Consider the following 18099-nt stretch of genomic DNA (forward strand, 5'->3'; position numbering starts at 1 on the left):
AAAAAAAAAGTACATCCCTTTCTGGTTTTAGTTAAATCCCTGACCTTTAACTAAACCCTGGGTCTAACCCTGCAGTGGGGGTAGAGTCATGTGATACAGGCTTAAACTCAGCAATAACACAAGGTTTACAGCCCTGCTTTTTGCATTTCCTTAACCTGCCAGAGTAGGCATTTAAAACATGGTTGCCACAACTTTCAGGTAGGTCATATTCCAGGAGATTCATAGAATGGCATCATCACCAATACTTACATTTTGGGGTTCTCCCCATTTTCTTCAGGGAGCAAGGGGGGAACCTTGACATTCCTTAATACACATAGGAGATAAAATCCCCAAAGAAAAAAGCAGCTGCACAACAGTTATCCATCCTAACATTCCCTTCAAAACATAGAGCTAATACTTATGTACAGTTGAGGTTGTAGATTCCTGTGAAGTTTTCCTGTCCATAAAGGTCATACTCCTTGTACAGTATGTAGTCTTTCAGGCAGTTTGGCAGTGGAAGGAAGGTCATGAAGACAGGACAACGGAGACGCAACCGGCCCATGCATTCCCGTATCTTCAGACGACAGAGGTGCTTCAGAGAGCGAGGGTTTGCTAGAAGCGAGAATGAAAACTGAAATACTACCAACAAAAAAGGCCCCAACCCCACACAGCTTGTTTTCAGTTCAAATGTAAACAAATACTTAAAATGAAATTGATGTCTGGCCAGAGTTCCTGCTCTTTGAGAACTGCTTCGAGCTTCCAGCAGATCTTCACGTGATCCACGTAATCCAGCATGACTCGCACTACTTTCCCAGACACGTGCTTCAACCAGGACAAGGTTATCACTTCACAGAACTGAGAGAAACAAAATGTTTAATGGGATAATATTAAATGCTGCTGCAAATGACTTCTGTCTATACAGGACAAGAACAAGTGAATAACTTGAGCAGAATCCAAGGAAGAATGAGTGTTCTGTCACTCCAAGGCTGTAGAGGTTGTCACAGCTTGCATTAAGCCTCACCAGTATAATCTGAAAATCTGAATTATTTTTTTACTAGATCCAAAAATAAGCAGCTGCACATTTGGTAACGAAGCACTTAAAAAGAAGTGCTACTACTCCCTAAGTGGAATTTAGACTTGAGTCCCAGCATGCTGAACAGGGGGATCCACCAGCCCAGTGCATGCCTCACCCTCTTATCTTTAGTTTGAAGAAAGGTTTATTAATTTCAAATGGACTTTACAAACTGCAAAACAATGGCACTAATGGATATCTCTTTAGATTGGTTCAGGTTTGTTCATTGCTGCTCAGTGCTGATCCTGCCAGCTCCAGGGTCCTCAGAACAACAGCCTTGGTGTTACAGTACAGGACAAGGCAGGGAGCCAGCCTGCAAGTCCCTGCTTTCACAGCATGGACAAAACTGCTCTGGAGAACCAATTTCCTACTGATCATTAGCATATCATTAGCTATATTTTCACAATCCAGAAATACAGTTTGCAGTCATTTGCTGTCATGAAACGCCTCATGGCAACTTCTATTGATTTAAAGCCTTGTCTATTCCTATCTTTATGTATAAACTGTCTTAACAGTTTCAAAATTTTTCTGACACTGCATTAAGAGCCTTCAGTTTGAGGAAGGATAGTGGTGGCAGAACAGCACCTGGAGCCGTGTGCTGCACTCACCATTGTGTCTTTGATGACAGTGGAAGTCCAGCCATCAGTCACATACTGGGAGTGGGAGTGGTTTCCCCCGGGGCAGTCGAAGCAGCGATGGACATCGTAGCCATAGTTCAGGAGCATCCTCAGCGCGACCTCGTCCTTCAGGGCGTACTGCAGCGCCGAGGGGAAGTGCGTGGTGTTCACTCGGCAGAAGTAATTGACATTGGCCCCGTGGCGGAGCAGCAGGTTCATTAACTCGTAGTTGCCCATTCTCAGGGCTATCTGGAGGCAGTTGATGGGGTCCTGGTTGGTCAGGGCTCCCGCGTTGAGCAGCAGCCGCGTGGAACAGAGATCCCCGTTGGAAACGGCGAAGTACAGCGCCGATTTCCTGTGGTCATCGTAGCCTTTGCGGACTCGCTGATCCAGCATAAAATTGGCATCAAACCCCGACTTGAGGAGAAACTCCAGGCACTGAGGGTGTGCTCCTGCTGCTGCCGAGTGAACTGGACTTATCCCGCTCTCTTTAATGGCAGCAAAATCAGTAACTGGAACTAAATACTTCAGGGCTCTGAAAAATTAAAACGAAGAATAATCTCAGACTCAAACATATTGGTTCACTTAACTCATCTTGGAATTTCTCTGCATTACTGGGCTTCAGAATTCAGCATGACTATAAAAATCATCCTAATCTGCCAAATCAGAGCCCTGGCATGCACTGACTTGAATTGCTAACACTCAAATTGTCAGCCAGCAATGGACGCTGACTTTACACCTACTATACACAAAATATTACTCTATGTTCTATTTTATATATATATATCTCCATAAACAACCCCATTCCTTGCTAGAGTATTCCTTCTCAATAGAAACTTCTCTTTAATGTCAAGAGCATAGTGTTATTGCTTAATCTGTAGGAAGTAGGGAATTTATAGAATAGAGTATATTTTAACATGAATACATATAACCTGAACTGTAATATATAACTTAAATTTACATGTAACTTAATTAATATATTTAAAATATTAACAAAGAAGTTAAGAATTCTTAGATTCTTATTTTCACTTATTGGTTGTGATTGTAGCTAAAATATCTTCCAGTAACCTTACTGTCTTCAAAACAGGGATAACCCTTATTCCCTAAATCTATTTGCCTATTTAGTATCTTTACCTTCCTGTGACGGGGTGAAAATGAGACATTGTCCCAAAGTGAATGAGGACATCCCAAGAACCTCAAAATCAGACTGGACAGTGTTATTATATGTGACAAGTGGGGAAATACTTTAGAGATTAGAATGTTCATTCTAAAATGATGAAGATTTTATCTTGACTGGTCTCTTACATTCAGACACAGAACACTCACATTTACACAGTTAAAAACAATTTCTTATACAAAACTATAGATTTACTGCCTGCTTTGAATAAGGTAGAATTAGCAAAATTGGTACTTCTGGTGTCACTATTACTTGATTTTTAAGTATATTAACTCACAGAAAGTGTCCTCTATAGGCAGCTCTGTGGATTGGCAAATGACCCGAGTGCTTTGGTACATTGGCATCAGCCCCATATTCTAGTAAAAGACTCACAGAATCTGGATTTCCTCCTCCTGCTGCTTCAAATAACACAGAGGCACAATCCATTGCCTGTGAAAGAACATCTGCACCTGGAAAGAAGCAGGAGGATTTTCACAGGTGTCACTGTAAATATCGAGCCATAATTGTCTCCAACACTCCAGTGACAGGGTATTGTGAATTCTATTCTTCACCAAATAAAACCAATGTGGGCATAAACCTTCATGTTGGATTCTTGATCTTATATGTGTTCACGTAATCCTGGGCACAAGAAGGTCCAAATTGCTTTGAACACAATTACACAGTAAGAATTGCTGCTAGATCTGAGCCAGCAAGGGGTTTGGTTCTTATTCATCCAAACAATTGCTTTTGGCTTACATGCAATGCTCTTCAACTCTTTTACTTTACAAAACCAGACAGGTAACTGCAAATATGAGAGAACCAAGTACCCAAACAGTTCATGCAATCCAGTTCCAGTGTTGCTGAACCACCATGTAAAATTCCTCACAACAAATGTCTTGCCAGGCCTTGCAAAATAGAATATGAATATATTATTTTAACATGATAAAATATGATTTTTATTAGGCCTTTACTTAACTACATCACAATAACCCTTTTGGTGCAGATAGCATTTAATTTTCATTAGGAAGGCAAGTTACTTCTGCTGCCATTTCTGAAAGCATATCTTACAATAATCAGTTTTAATCCAATCACAGAACTTGCAGAACACTAATAAAAATGTAAGTAAATAGACTAAATACTTTAGCCTAGAGGGAGAATATAAATGTGTATATGGGTACTGAGATAAAAACAATTTCTTGCCTCTGCATTCAGGAAAAATTTTCTCTGTTAGGACAAGGATTCACGTCCCATTTGGGCTTTAAATATTTCAGTACTGCACATGTGACTCCCAATTTCTATTCACTAGACAAGCACCAGTGAAGCTGCATGTTATTAAAAACAGAAGCACAGAGGAGTTGAGGTTGGAAAGGACCTGTGCAGAAATCCAGTCCAGCCCTGTGCTCAAGCACAGTCAGCTACAGAAGGTTGCCCAGGGCAGCATCCAGTCAGAGTTTTAGTATCTCCAAGGAAGGAGATTCCACCTGTCCCGAAGTTCAGCCACCCTCACAAGACAGAATTTGCCAGATTTCAACTGCCTCTTGTCCTGTTATTGGGCACCACTGAGAAGAATCTGGTTCTGCATTCTTTACACCATCCCATCAGACATTTACAACACTGGTGACAGACCCTTACCCTGAGCCTTCTCCCCCTGTAGGATCCTACATAGTAAAGTCTTACCTTTTTGCAGTAAGAGCTCCATAATTTCTGTATGTCCCATCTGTGCAGCCAGTGCTAGAGGTGTGAGCCCGTATCCACTGCGAGGGTCAGGATCTGCTCCAGAATGAAGGAGAAGCTTCACCAGCTCCTTCCTGCCCAGTTTGGCTGCCTCATGTAGAGCAGTTCTCTTGTGGACACACTGCAAATTCACTTTGGCACCAGATCTTATCAGCAAGGAGGCAATCTCGTAGGAATTCTGTTTAATTGCTGTTAACACAATACACAAAGCATCAGACAGAACGTTATTCAATGCCATTCTGTGCACTGTGGCTTCTGCTGTGTGGGAGCCTATGAACGCTGTTCCTGCTGTGCTCTTTATACACCGAGAAATGTCATCCTGCACTGAAAGGTTTAACTTATTGACAAGTCTGTTCTTTGTATAGTTAGTGCTGTCCTGGAAGCAAATGAACCATGCTATGGTAGTCTCTCTCTGTAATCCTCTGTTGTGTTTGGTGATGGAACAGAAAGCAGCTTTCCTTACCACTAGATGGAGGCCACATCCATGCACAGGGCCTTGGTGCAGTCAGGAGCTGCCAGCAGAGCTCTATTTAATCTTTGTAAGCACTTACCACAACATGAAACAAAGTTTAAATGACTGTGTCTTCTCCGCTTAATAAACGGTGAAGTCAGTAAGGATTTTAAAAGAGAAATTGGCACCCGTGGATAGGATGAATAAGCAACACCTTTCCCTCCTTCTCTCTTTGATCTTCCAGGCTCTGCAGAGTAGCAAGTGTCCTTCATCAAGTCAGATTAAGCTGAGAAGCTTCATGTGCCACAGCTGCTTGAGGTACCCCTGACAGCATCCTGTCATATAAGCTGTGATGTGCCATTATCTAGAACCTACACAGGTGTTTTAGATAATTCCCATACATCCCTTTCTTGAGGATTTCTTGGGGGATGGTGCATTTTAATGCCCTACACTTCAAAAGTACCAAGGATTTTTCTACATCCTTTGTAAGCAGGTGGCCCTCACTAGAAGATTCAGCAATTTCACAAGGATGGACTGGGGCCCTACAGATCATTGGTAGGCTCTTTTCCTTTAACAATAGCTTGGAAAAAAACACCCTTCCAATATTGAAAATGTACAGGGTAATCTAAGAATTTTATACTGCTCCTTTAGAACTCAGATAATGAGAACACACTTTCCCTTTTTTTTGGCTAGGAGTTGGTAAGAATGATGCCATCATAGCCCAGACTGAGGGGTGCAAAGGAAATGAGCACAGAACATTTTTGGAAAACATTTTGCAAAATACAGTTCTTTACAAATCAAGAACTATGGTTCTTGTGCATAGTCAAATGAAAGTGGCATTCACACAAAGAGTGCTCCTGGTTGTGGGGCCTTACTCCTCAATTACAAAATATTAAAGAGAAGTGAACAGAGAATTTTGGCTTCTTCACTTGTCATCCTTGGACTTGTGCCAGCAAGGTCTAAAAGGGAAAAACACTGGTTTGTGCTCTCCACACTGCAGATAAATCAGGCTGGTTTGCTTTAATTTTTGAAAATCAAAACCAACTACCATGGGTCTTGGAGAAAGAGGCTGAAGCAATGGCAGAGACACCGTGTGAGCAGAGAATATGAATGTTTCATGCTTGCAGATATGAAGGGCAGTAATAGCAAGAAGGACCTGGTTGCCTGGCACCACTGCACACAGGATGCCAAGGAAAGCAGAGGATGACACTCTGCACCTCATGGAGAATGATAATTGATTCTTGGAGGGAAAAAGGCACATTCAACCTAAACTTCAAACTCTTTGCAACAGAGGAATGAAAGATGATAGGCAAACTGAAACCTAAAATGTGTAAGTATAATCTCACCTAATTCCCTCACCTGTCCACTCCTAAGAAAGGTATTCACCTGTAATTAAAGCAGAATCTCCCTCTTCATTCTTAACGTTGGGATTGCAGCCATTGATCAGGAGAAAGCAGACATTGTCCACAATGCAGTTTCTCACTGCCACCAGGAGAGGCGTTTCCCCTTTCAGAGTGGTCTGTTCCCACGTACTGGCACAGGAGGCTGAAATACAGAAAATCAGAACACATTTGAAGCTGGATGATTCAGCAAACTCCATTTGGTAAAACATTTTGGTGGAAAACCAGGAAGCTTCTGTACCTTTCAATGTTATTTCCAGTATGCTCTTATTCAGCTGTGCTGCAGCTTCATGCACAGGGAGCCACCCTTGCTGATCTGCCTCTCCAAAGGCAGAGCGGTGCTTCACCAGCTTCTGCAGGGCCTCTTCTTGGCCTGGAATATTTCAAGACAGATACATATCCCCTTACCAACCACAAGAAAAAATCCAGGCATTTAACCCACCAGTCTATCTAGAGTAAACAACTTGCTTTATTAGAGCAATTTTTTCTCCGAGGGAAGTTCATATGAATGGAACAATCAATGACCAACATTTAAAAGGGTGACACTGGAGCCCATCCCATTACCACAATCCTATCTGATAAGCTAAATTTGGATGGGTTTAGTTGCCTTCCTCTTCCCAAGACTATATAAAGAAAAACTGCTCTTAAATCAGGTGATCAAACACCTAAAATGTAGGCTTTGCTCAGCCATGCCCAGGGTGCAGACTTGGTGTGGTGTATTTGTACTTAACTGTCCGAATTGCTGCAATTATCTTCCCATGTTCTTTGCTTGCAGTAGGCTGGAAACTGCACAAACAGAGCATGAAAAAAGTGGGAAGTAAAAATTAATGTGAGGTTCAGGATATAATTATACATTAATTTACATACTCAAGTCTAGACTATGTGTTAGATTTCTCTAAGTTACATCAATTTTGTCAGAGTTTACCACATTAGGGCAGGGGTTTGTGCTGGTCTTCCCCTGACACCACAAATACTGAATTTTTCACCCCCCAAAAATCAAATACTAAAATGAGGGGAAGCTACCATACCAATCTAATTTTACATCACTGATTTGTCTTCTTCATAAAGCTTAGTACTTATTCAGATATTGATGTAACACATCATCTGAAAGTTTCATACATTCCATCTTCTCAAGGAAATAGGTACACTTGTTCAAGGAGAACTCAGACCAAGTGAGGTACCTGTGCTTTCCAGTATTCATGAGGTAAGGGCAGAGCAATACAACATATTGAGTCACAAAGGAAAGTGAGGTCACTACGTGCTTACAATAATGCCAACACCCAAACCAGAAGTATTAACCTCTTACCTTTCCCCCTCTGTTGCACTGCCACTTGTGTCAGTTTTATGCCTCTCTTGTAAACTTTCCTGAATAGCCCTTTGGGTAGGGATTTCCTCATCAGAATCATCATCAAACACATACACAGAATTAAACATGGCAAATCAGCACAGCCTGGATCACTTTTTGTAGGGAAACACTGCTTTTTATTGGGAAGCAGATGTTAAATCTTCAGGTTAAATCTGGAGTAATAGAAATAGCAATCACTGTTAGAGTATTAAGAGAAGTGAAACATAGTTTAAAATAAATGAATGGGAACTTCCCAACTCAAACTACAAAGCCTTTTCCCAAGGGTTTAGGTTTGCACTGCAAAGAGTCTTTCTGTTTAGGACATAGTAAAGGTTTTCTACTCCTGCAGCATGTCCATGCTTTTCTCTCTGTTCCACAGACTGAGTGTACAGAACAGCTACTTGTTCTGGCATTGCTTCCTGGAAAGCAACAAAAATAGGCAAAACTTAGTGTTTAGATAAACAGTCATTCCCTCTTAAGTCATTTAGACACTCAAATATCATCACAATTGAGCTCTGATGTTTCCTTAGGAGGAAAACAGATGTGCCATAAGGCACAGGATGTTTTTCCTATTTGTTCACAGAGGGCCTGGAAGGGAAGGACAAGTGAAGGACATGAATTTTTTTAATAATAGCTCTTGTTCAAACTGTTTCAACAAAGACATTGTTAGGGCAACATCTGCAGTCAGGGAAGTATTGTGTACACCAGCCATCCAACTGAAACAACATCAAACTCTGTGCTTGAACAAAACCCAACTTCATCACCTTCTGTACACAATCTGCTGCCACTTAGAGCAGATAAATTTACAATTCTGCCTCCATCAATGCAGGCCTGTTTGCTTCTGACACTTGTATGGGATATATCCAAAATACTGCAACAGTATCTATCCAAATACAGGCAAAAATAAAGCACACTGGTGTAACCACAACAACACAAAAAAGTTTAAGAATAGCTTTAATTAAAAAAAAAAAGCAATGAAAAAAAGAAACACATAAAACTTCTCTGTATTGAAAGGGTTTTATTAGATTAAGTCAAAATTTTAAAATTTAAGAAGAAATAATAAAAACTTATTAATAATCAAACTAATCACTAAATAGAATAATGGGTGTAGATGTACACTGTTAAGCAGTCACACTGTCCTTCTGTATATTCAACTATGCTCTATTACAGGTTAAAATCACAGATGTTTTGTTAGGCTCAAACCTTTCACCTGTTTTACCTTCTCAAAACATCCACTTCTGTGTTTGAAGAGAGTTGGCCTGAAAAAACCTTCAAAACAACAGGGCAAAATAAAAAAAGTAAAACTGGAAACAAATAAATAAATTGGCAAAATGAATTAGCACAGCAAAATTAAGGAAGCTGTCAACACGCCATTTGCAAAGTTTGGAATAATTTTAGCAACATCTTACAGCTGGGCAGGAGTAATTCACAGCAAACCTGAAGCATTTAATGTGTTACCTGCTCCACCTAATGTGTGATTGCAAGGCCTTGCTCTGTAATTGCACATGTAGCAAAAAAAAATATATTAGCAACATAAACAGACTGTTAGTAATGAACAATACTATGCCACACTGAGTACAGAAACATTTTAAATCTAGACTATTTCATTTTTCTAAAAAGACTACTTATTTTCTTATGAACTGAGAAAATACACTGTTTTTCCTCACCTTCTGGAAGAGGGAAGACCTCACACTTTGAAGAAGTAATTATTAAGTTGAAAGTGATATTTTCAGGATTGCAAATGATCTCTGCAGAGCCCATGTCCATTAATAGCTTCCTATAAATACCTGATCATGAGACAGGCTGGGACTTTGTCCATGTTTTTCTCACACAGGCCAGTTATATTTAATAATCTGGCCCAACAAATCATGTCAATAAAAGAAGGAAATAAAACTCCAGTTTCCTTGTAAAAATGCTCCTGGTTTTGGAATGAGAATTTCAGAACTACAGCAGTAACTATTACAATATGAAAAGAAAATTCTTCAGTGTTGTCCTAAGAGAGAAAACTGAAGAGAGTGTCAGGAGCTTACTTAAAAGAGTAAGGTAGAATAAAAAGAAAAACTAAAACCAGTAGAAGTAAACATAAACAAAAAAATAAAATCAAGTCAAAGTGCTATTAAAATTATTATGTTTCTGATTGTGTAGTCACAATTCACAGTAACGAAAATAGAAAAGCAAATGAGAAATAAACACAGAGCTTTTAAAGGAAAAAAGCAGTTTCAGAAAGACAGACTTACACTGGTGTAACACCAGTAAGCAGGGAAACGAGGGACTCAGATGTCCAGCTGTAATAGTGATGGTAGGACGGAGTTATTCCTACTCTATTTACAGAAGGATCCATACAAAGAAATGATGGTGTGTCAGAATATGAGATGGAGAGAGTTCTTTGCTAGAGGAGATATAGAAAGAATGCTTGAGTAATTTTTTGTCATTTTTAAAGAAAGCAAATGTGTAGAATTAAGTTTATTGCCTATAATGTTCCACTCAGAAAGCACAGACTACTTTCATTTTGTGATATTTAACTAATGCACAAAACTGATATTAACACAATAATAATATTAACAAGGGCTAAAATCCTAGTTGTTTGTTTATGGATTGTAAAGACACTAATAACAACAACACATACTTAATTAAGACAAAATATTGAGGATCAAAAAGTATTTGTATGCCCTCTTAATATAAAAACTCCAGATGTGTCTTTTCCACCCAGTCTTCCACTTCCTGTGTAAGCCAACAGAAAGAACAGGCCCCTGGGCTGCCAGTCAGTCATCCAGCTGGCAGAGCAGAGCAACCCCTCTCTTGATCCAGTGCTGCACAGGCTGGTCCGTGTTGAGCCTCAGAGCGATGACGAAGTTGGTGGAGTGGCCAGTGGTGGACAGGACTCCCTTGCGCTCACTTGTCTTGTAGAGTGGGCAAACATAGGCATTGGATTCCTTTATGTCTGATTTTGGAGCTGCAAAAACACACCAAAATAATCCATTACATTCAGCAGATCTATTGACAGAAACAGTCTACATGCAAATATTAAGTATTTACAGTAACATCTTCAAAGCTAAATAAAAACGCAAAATTGTTTTGTGAGCAACAGAGTAAAATTATCTGGTGCTTTTTTGTTGTTTTTTTTTGTGTGGTTTGTTTTGTTTTTAAACCTAACTAATTTATCCACAATTTGTTTTCAGGACTCAGCACCTTCCTGTGATTCTACCAGCTCAAAAAGACACATTAAAATCTGCATAGTCACCTGGTTAAAGCATAGTTTATACATGAGCTTTCAACAGCTCAAGAACTCTGGTCCAGCTGCCACAGAACCCAACTGCAATTCAAGTCACCTGAGACCCAAGGACAGGACTCTGCAGGAACTCTTTGTGTGCCCAGACTGCTTACATGGAACTTGTGCAAAGCCTAAAATCATGCAGGTCTGAACAGATTCATCCAACCTCAAGAGAAGGCACAGGCAGGAAAAGTGGACATTTTTAAGACTGCCTATTTGCTGACAACATCTAATTGTAACAGCTGGAGGAGAAAGTCCTGACTAGGTGAATGAGTAAAAACAGGGATTTACTCCTACTGACTAAAGAAAACAAGAGCTGTGAAAAAGTTCTTTCTTGTATGACAGACAGCTGGCAGAGCAGCTAAAAATAACCTAAGCAAACCTTGCTAAATCACATGAGGTAAAATACTGAGTCTCTGTAAATCAGTTAGAAGTTCCCCTCACCTTGAGCACAGGAATTCAAGTGCCATGTGCTTTCCTACCCAAGCTAACTTCTTGTTGAAAAATAGATTGGGAAGCAAATAAACGTATTTACAAAAAAATCCTTTTTCATCTAATTCATAATTGTAAGTATCTGTGGGAATTGAGACAGGCCCATGGCTCAGACAAGGTGGGACAGACTCCAGAGAGCAGTCCCAGGTCAGATGGATGTGAATTCTGTGCACATTTGGATACCTGGGTGAGGACACTGATCTGCAGTAAAAAGGAAAGCACTGTTGCAACTTCTTGTTGAATAGCTCCCATCAGAGATATTATACTCACTTGGCTTTATCCAAATGATTGGCATGGGATCAAAGAGCACTTTGAGATACTGCTCAGTTAACATTCCCCTGGTGAGAGAAAGCAATAAAGAAATTATTTATGGCTTGAGGGTTTTGGTGGGGGGTTTTCGGTTGTTACCTGTTTGTTTGTTTTTAATTCTCCATTTTCCACGCATAAAGGAGTATTTAATTTAGTGTGTTATTTCAGTAATATTAAAAGTATCACTCAAAATATTCAAGCCAATCTTGTTGGAACATCTAGAACCACAGTAAAACACTTGGCTACTGACTTGGTCCTGTCCCAGCGAGCTCCGTCTAAAAATAATCCATGGATATAAACACCATCTTCTGGGGCAGTATCAGCAGTATCCTGAGGAATAACCTACAAGAAATAAGTTTTTCCATGTTTTTAAACTCCTATAGCTCTTTGCTTTTTGAGATATTACACTGTTAGTCAATTTTCAGATCTATCCAAAACGAGAATAAAACAGTAACACCTTCCTTGCAGTTCTACCTTCATACAAAACCACAGAGAGCAAATTTCTGTGGGGTTTTTAATTACCTTTATTGTAGGAGGCTTTAATCACAGACTAATATGTACCATATGGGCTGTTTTCTGGACTGGAGGCCCAGGTCCAGTGATAGAATTACTTTCCATTACTTTAAATATACATCTTCTACAGTTGTTACATTACATATATTATGTATATACATTATATATATATATACACACACACACACACACACACACACACATATATATACATATACATATATATATAGATATAATATTATGTATAGATGGTATGCCAGCCATACTGAAGAATTGCATGAATGTGTTTAGACTGCAGTGAGTCAGTTGCAAAATTAACCTTCCAGTCAGGATTTACTTACTCAATCTCACCACAGCATCAGGACTCAGATTAATAAAATACTAATTTATAATTTATCCATACCTGAAATTCATATCCCAGAAGGTCAATAGGGATCCTGTGCTTCCTAGCATAGTTTTGCATAGCTCCAGTTAGGAAAGCCTGAGTAAAATAGAATCCTGACAGCCAAAAAACAGCAGGCTTCCCTAAGTCATACCAATCCTGGGAAGAGGAAAGTGACACATTCAATAATCAGAAAGAGAAAAATCCCACACTCATTTTTGACCATTTTCTATACAACTATACTTGGAAAATCTAAACAAAGCCTATCACTCCTTTCCTAATAATATTTTAATGTAAAGGACAAATTACATGAAGAAGCAGATTAAATAATTGGCAGGCCTGTCTCTTGTACTTTACCTGTAAAAACTTTAGCCTTGCTAGCAAATCTATGATGTAGCTCCCTAATGGCTTTAGACTTGGGTATGAATGTTGTGCCCACTTCTCAGGAACTTTTCCAACAAGGAGACTGCCAGACACAGCCTCCAGCTCAGCATCCATTACAACCAGTCCTTTAATGGCTTTCTTCAGGTTAATCAGGGTGATACGAATAGTTCGGATTAAACTGGAATTAGAAAGTAAAACATTTTTCACATATTTTGCATGATTTGTAAAACATGACAGTGTCACTGGAAAGAAATAAAAAAAGTAGATTATAGAATCGTCTATAGAACTTGTATATCTGAGATATAGATATATATACATATATGTATATATACACACACATACCCAGGTAGCCACATCTGTCAAGTCATGGATTTGTGCATTTGTGAAGATTTATTTAAGACTAGAAGCAGAAATAAATACCTTTGTTATCCCTGACAGACTCTGTATTGTTTGGTAAGAGGATAAATTTGGAATTCCAAATGTATCCACTGTGTACCAGATGAAGGAAAAAGGTTTAGACTCCAAAAGAAGAGGTGGGCAGGGTCTGCAACAAGGGTAACTTGGAAACTGAAGGCCAGAGAGCATTTGGGAGAAAATGGAGCAGGAGATGTGAAAAGACAAACAGAAAAGGAGGACAAAAAACACAGAAAGAAGGAATGGAGAGGCAGGCAACAAAAGAAAAATAGGAAACAAAATTTTTAAAAAAGAGACTAGGGAACCAAAGAGAAAAATAGAAGTGATTATAGGTTTGTAATCCTAGGAGAGTAACTGTGAAAATAAGGTATAAGGGAAAAAGGCGTCAGAAAAAGGCGGGAAAACCGGGAAAAATTTCAAACAGAAGCATTTGAGACAATAAAGAAATAAACAGAAATATTTCCATCTATCCAGGAAAATGTTTCATAAGCTGTAACTGTACATGTACTACAGTTTCTAAGCCCTTTACCCTCCAAGTCAGAAATACCAGGAAAATAAAATAAAATTGAAGATAAAAATGGTGAAAGAGAAAAGGGAGTTACAAAAAAAATATTGTTGGCATTCTCTTTTCCCAGAGCTTCCACATATTCCCTTCTTTTAACACATGTTTTTCTCTCTCAGTTCATTTTGCCCCAAGATCATTTTTCCTGACAGCTTCCCTACACTCTGGCTTTCCATAAGGAGCAATGGTGCTTGGATTGCAGATACCACTTCAGACTAATAGAAGGGAACAAAAGAAATGAAATATTTCACACAACAGTGTATGACTCCCAGAAATTTTTTTCTGCAAATAGATTTCAGGTACATTTAATAAAATAGAACATTCTTACTTGTTAAATCGTTCCATTTCTTGAACCAGCACAGTGTTCATACTTTCTTCATATCTCACAGGATATTTAAGTAGGCAACTTTCAATGTCAAAATCATTTGGAAGCTGTAAGTGACAACATATTTGAAAATCATTCCATATATCATTATGTATTGGTTTTACATTCAACGTATGCAAATATGAAAATTTGCACAGTAGCAATACCACTAAACTTTCTGATTAGTGTCTTATCAATACAGTATTCAGTAGTTCAATCCCAAAAAAATTAAGGGATTTTTAATGTTCATCTTTTAAAAATCACCTAGAACTTTTACTAGGAAAATTATGAAAGCAGCTCAATTTGTTAATTTTAAACCTGTTCACATGAACTGTTCTTTAAAGTTCTCTTTGCTTTGTTTTCTCTCACTTTCTCCTGTATTCTACCTATTTAATAATACTTCTTTCAATTGAAACATAGTTGAGCCCTGTTACAGCCACACATGTTCTTACTTTCACTTTTCACTAAATTCCTCCCAGAAAGCTTTTCTTCCCATCTATTTGACACTGAAGATTCTAATTAAGGAATTTCTGCTTTGTAAAAAGATAAATGGAAGTCATTTGTATGACACAGTACCTTGCTGAGAATATCATCTGCAATTGCATAGAGAGTGCTGTCACCGCCCCCAGAGGTTCCCTGAGTGCCTCCTCCTTGTGTTAAAAGCAGAGATTCAAAGAGGGTCTTAGTTTCCTGAAGATCTTTTGCAATATCCACATTTTCATGCAAGCCAAACACCTCTGGGTGCTGACTAAAGGGAAGATTCTAGGACAAAATAACAGACAACTGCATGAGATAAAGCAGCATAGTAGGATTCAGATCCAAGTCAAGTGAAAAACTACCATTGACTTAACTGCAGGTGGATAAGGACCTTAGTGACAGGTATTTGCAGACAGTTCCTGCTGACAGAGCCATCACCTGCCACATAGAAAGACATTTCCAAGGAATTCTCGATTATTTGTGCTATAGGTCCAGCTACTTACTGATTCCCTCTCAGAGACATTCTAGATCATGGCAAAGATCACACAGGGATGTTAGGCAAGAAGCTGAGCACACAATTTAATGTCCTGCAGATCCAACTTTCCAAGGCAGAGAAGCCTTTAGCTATTGCTCTCTTAGTGCTTCATCATTGTAACACTTCAAACCCCTGTTGCTAGTTTTTACCTTAATAAACTCGACGTATTCCTCATACGTGCCTTTAGGTGGCGCATAGTAGTTGCCACTGGGAGAGAAAGTGTAGCGAGGGTGCTCGATGATGCGTGGGTTGTAGAAGTCATCGAGCATGGTCAGCAGCAGCCGCCTGTCCCAGTCATCCGTCACCCGGCCCCCGTAGTTGCACTCCCCGGTCAGGTAAGACACAGCTTCAAAAGGCACGTGGCTGTATTCATTGATGAACAGCTGAAACACAAGGTATGGGGGATTCATGACAACAGTGTGACCCAACAGACTGAAAGACTGGCAGGTATAGCATGTGCAAAACTGCAGCCCATGGAGTTCTCTCCCTAAGTGTCGGAAATTCAAATTCTGAAATATTTTTAATGTAAAAATTACCAAATTAAATACAGAGGAATTAATAGTAAAAACCTCTTATGAGTGTCAAAATTACTCAGTCACCCAAGTAATTCTTGTTGAATTATTTACAAGTGGATGGTTTTGCCATCTCTTCTAGACAGACACTTTTCTGTGCCATAAACAAATGTGCATTTCACTTAATTTTTCTTCCAGTCTTCAGTACCCTCTGATCTCTTTCATTAACTTCTTGGTAACTTTTCCAACGGTTCAGCCTTAACTTCTGTAATTCAGTTTTACCTCTCCTGACTTTTCTATGCAGTGCCTACAGAAGATTCAAGGTCAAGCAGTGTTTACCATTTCATCTGAGGGAAGGAGAATAGTCTGAGGTTCTGTTAACTAAAAATTTCCTCCTACTAAGAACCGTAACAAATGACATGGTGCTACTGAAAGCACAGGGAGCTCTTATGTATGACATTTTAACTTTGATAATACTCATAGACTCATTATGTTCCATGCACCTGTAGGAATCTAAATCTCACAAAGAACAAATCTGTTATTTCATCTGTAATTTTGAAAACATTTATAATATGATTGACATTCCTTGCCTTTATAGCTGAAGAGATGAGCATCTATGAACATTTGACATAACCTCAGTGTATTGCTCCTTTGCATTACCAGCTGGGCTTCCCAAGGCCAGAGTTACAGGCAGAAATCCCTGATTTTACCTGCAGCTGTCTGATACTGATCCGCAGGTCTGATTCATTAAATCCATAGGGTATATTCCAGCCAAGAGGCCCAAATTTTCTTCTCTCCTGAACAAGAGCATGGAAAAAACAAACTCCAAAGAGCAGTTTCTCCCATACCTTTGAGAAAAGCAAGAGAAAAAAAGCATTATTAACTGGTTATTATTAACTAGTCTATAAGCTCCTGCTTACAGAGAACACTGTGTGAGTCCCACTCCCCATCTTAGTACAAACACAGCCCCCCTGAGTACTCCGTGGTTATTTGCCTTGGGAACAGGGACACAGAGGTGCCACACATGGAAGCACATTTAGCCAGTTCCTCAAGTGCCTTTACATTCTTCCATGTAAAGGGCAACCTCATAATAATTCAGATAGCACCACATATTTATTTTTAAGGCTCACTAGATAAACATAAAACACAGATATGTTTTTTAATGCAAGTCCTTAGAGGCAGTTACACCTCTGTATATTGATAACTCTTATCTCTTACTGCTTTTCACTTCCTTCAAGGTAATGATTAGCTAAATGGTTCATTAGGCATCACTAAGACATATGGGCACTGTAGTACTTGGCCCCTGGTAGCAAGAAAAGACCTTCTCAGTGCTTCCCATCTCAGTAATAGATTAAGAATCACAGGTTATTCTGAGTTGGAAGGGACTCACAAGGATCATCGAGTCCAACACTTAAGTCAATGTCCCACACAGGGGATTGAACACATGACCTTGGACATTATTACAACCAAATTAATGATAGATATGCCTTTCTTATCACTGTTCAGACCTTATGTATGTTGTGCACTATGTTTGTGTAACATGTCTAATAAAGTCTAAGAAACCATTTTAAATAATGCCATGTGAAATTACGTGGCAGAGGTAATTCTTAACTAATCATCTTTGTCATTGTAAAACCTAAAGTCACACTCATAGTAAAAAAATCAGCATATAATATTCACTGGACAGAAACCAAAACATCTGTGGATAAAAAAAACCCAAACAACCAAAACAAAAACTTTGACAGACACATTACCAGCTCCTTTCCAGGGCATCCAGAGAAGAACTCAGGATCAGAAATAGGATCAGAAAGAAATGACTGAAGTAGGTTTAACCGAAGACCAGTAGGAGGTTCATTTGTCATCTTCACTCCATTCTGCAGAATGGTCACTGGAAACTAGAAATAAAAGCCAGTAAAACTGCATTCAGAAAGTGTGGAATAGATGCTTTTTTAACAGTATAGCATTATTACTCTGTTTGTTACCTGAATAATTATCTATGAGGTATTACATTTTAAACATCAACAGCTTGCAAGAAAGTCTCCAAAGCATGAAAAAAGTAAGATCTTGCTGTAAATAACAAACCTGTATTTTAAACTGTATTCTTGGTATTCAGCACATCATTCAAAAAAT

General features: G+C 39.0%; 2 protein-coding genes across 2 annotated transcripts in view; both read right to left on the minus strand.

Annotated features, from left to right (window-relative positions):
• Window positions 1-397: 397 nt before the first annotated feature.
• ASB14 (ankyrin repeat and SOCS box containing 14) lies at window positions 398-7843 on the minus strand. The gene is made up of 9 exons (XM_071549736.1): window positions 7716-7843; window positions 7143-7195; window positions 6651-6785; window positions 6396-6554; window positions 4502-4747; window positions 3123-3294; window positions 1660-2203; window positions 681-834; window positions 398-591 (listed from the first exon to the last, which is right to left on the minus strand). The coding sequence occupies exons 1-9, from the start codon at window positions 7841-7843 to the stop codon at window positions 398-400; spliced, it is 1785 nt and encodes a 594-aa protein (XP_071405837.1).
• A 2494-nt stretch (window positions 7844-10337) lies between these two features.
• Window positions 10338-18099, minus strand: part of DNAH12 (dynein axonemal heavy chain 12) — a 56364-nt gene continuing 48602 nt past the window's right edge. The window contains exons 64-73 of the mRNA XM_071550030.1: window positions 17724-17864; window positions 16680-16817; window positions 15607-15840; window positions 15022-15207; window positions 14410-14513; window positions 13079-13283; window positions 12743-12880; window positions 12077-12168; window positions 11788-11855; window positions 10338-10707 (exon numbers count right to left, since the gene is read on the minus strand). Of these exons, the coding sequence (XP_071406131.1) occupies window positions 10517-10707; window positions 11788-11855; window positions 12077-12168; window positions 12743-12880; window positions 13079-13283; window positions 14410-14513; window positions 15022-15207; window positions 15607-15840; window positions 16680-16817; window positions 17724-17864 (1497 nt within the window). The 3' untranslated portion in view covers window positions 10338-10516. The remainder of the gene's footprint in view (window positions 10708-11787; window positions 11856-12076; window positions 12169-12742; window positions 12881-13078; window positions 13284-14409; window positions 14514-15021; window positions 15208-15606; window positions 15841-16679; window positions 16818-17723; window positions 17865-18099) is intronic.

The sequence above is a fragment of the Pithys albifrons genome, chromosome 3 (assembly GCF_047495875.1).
Source record: "Pithys albifrons albifrons isolate INPA30051 chromosome 3, PitAlb_v1, whole genome shotgun sequence".
Classification (NCBI taxonomy): Eukaryota; Metazoa; Chordata; class Aves; order Passeriformes; family Thamnophilidae; genus Pithys; species Pithys albifrons.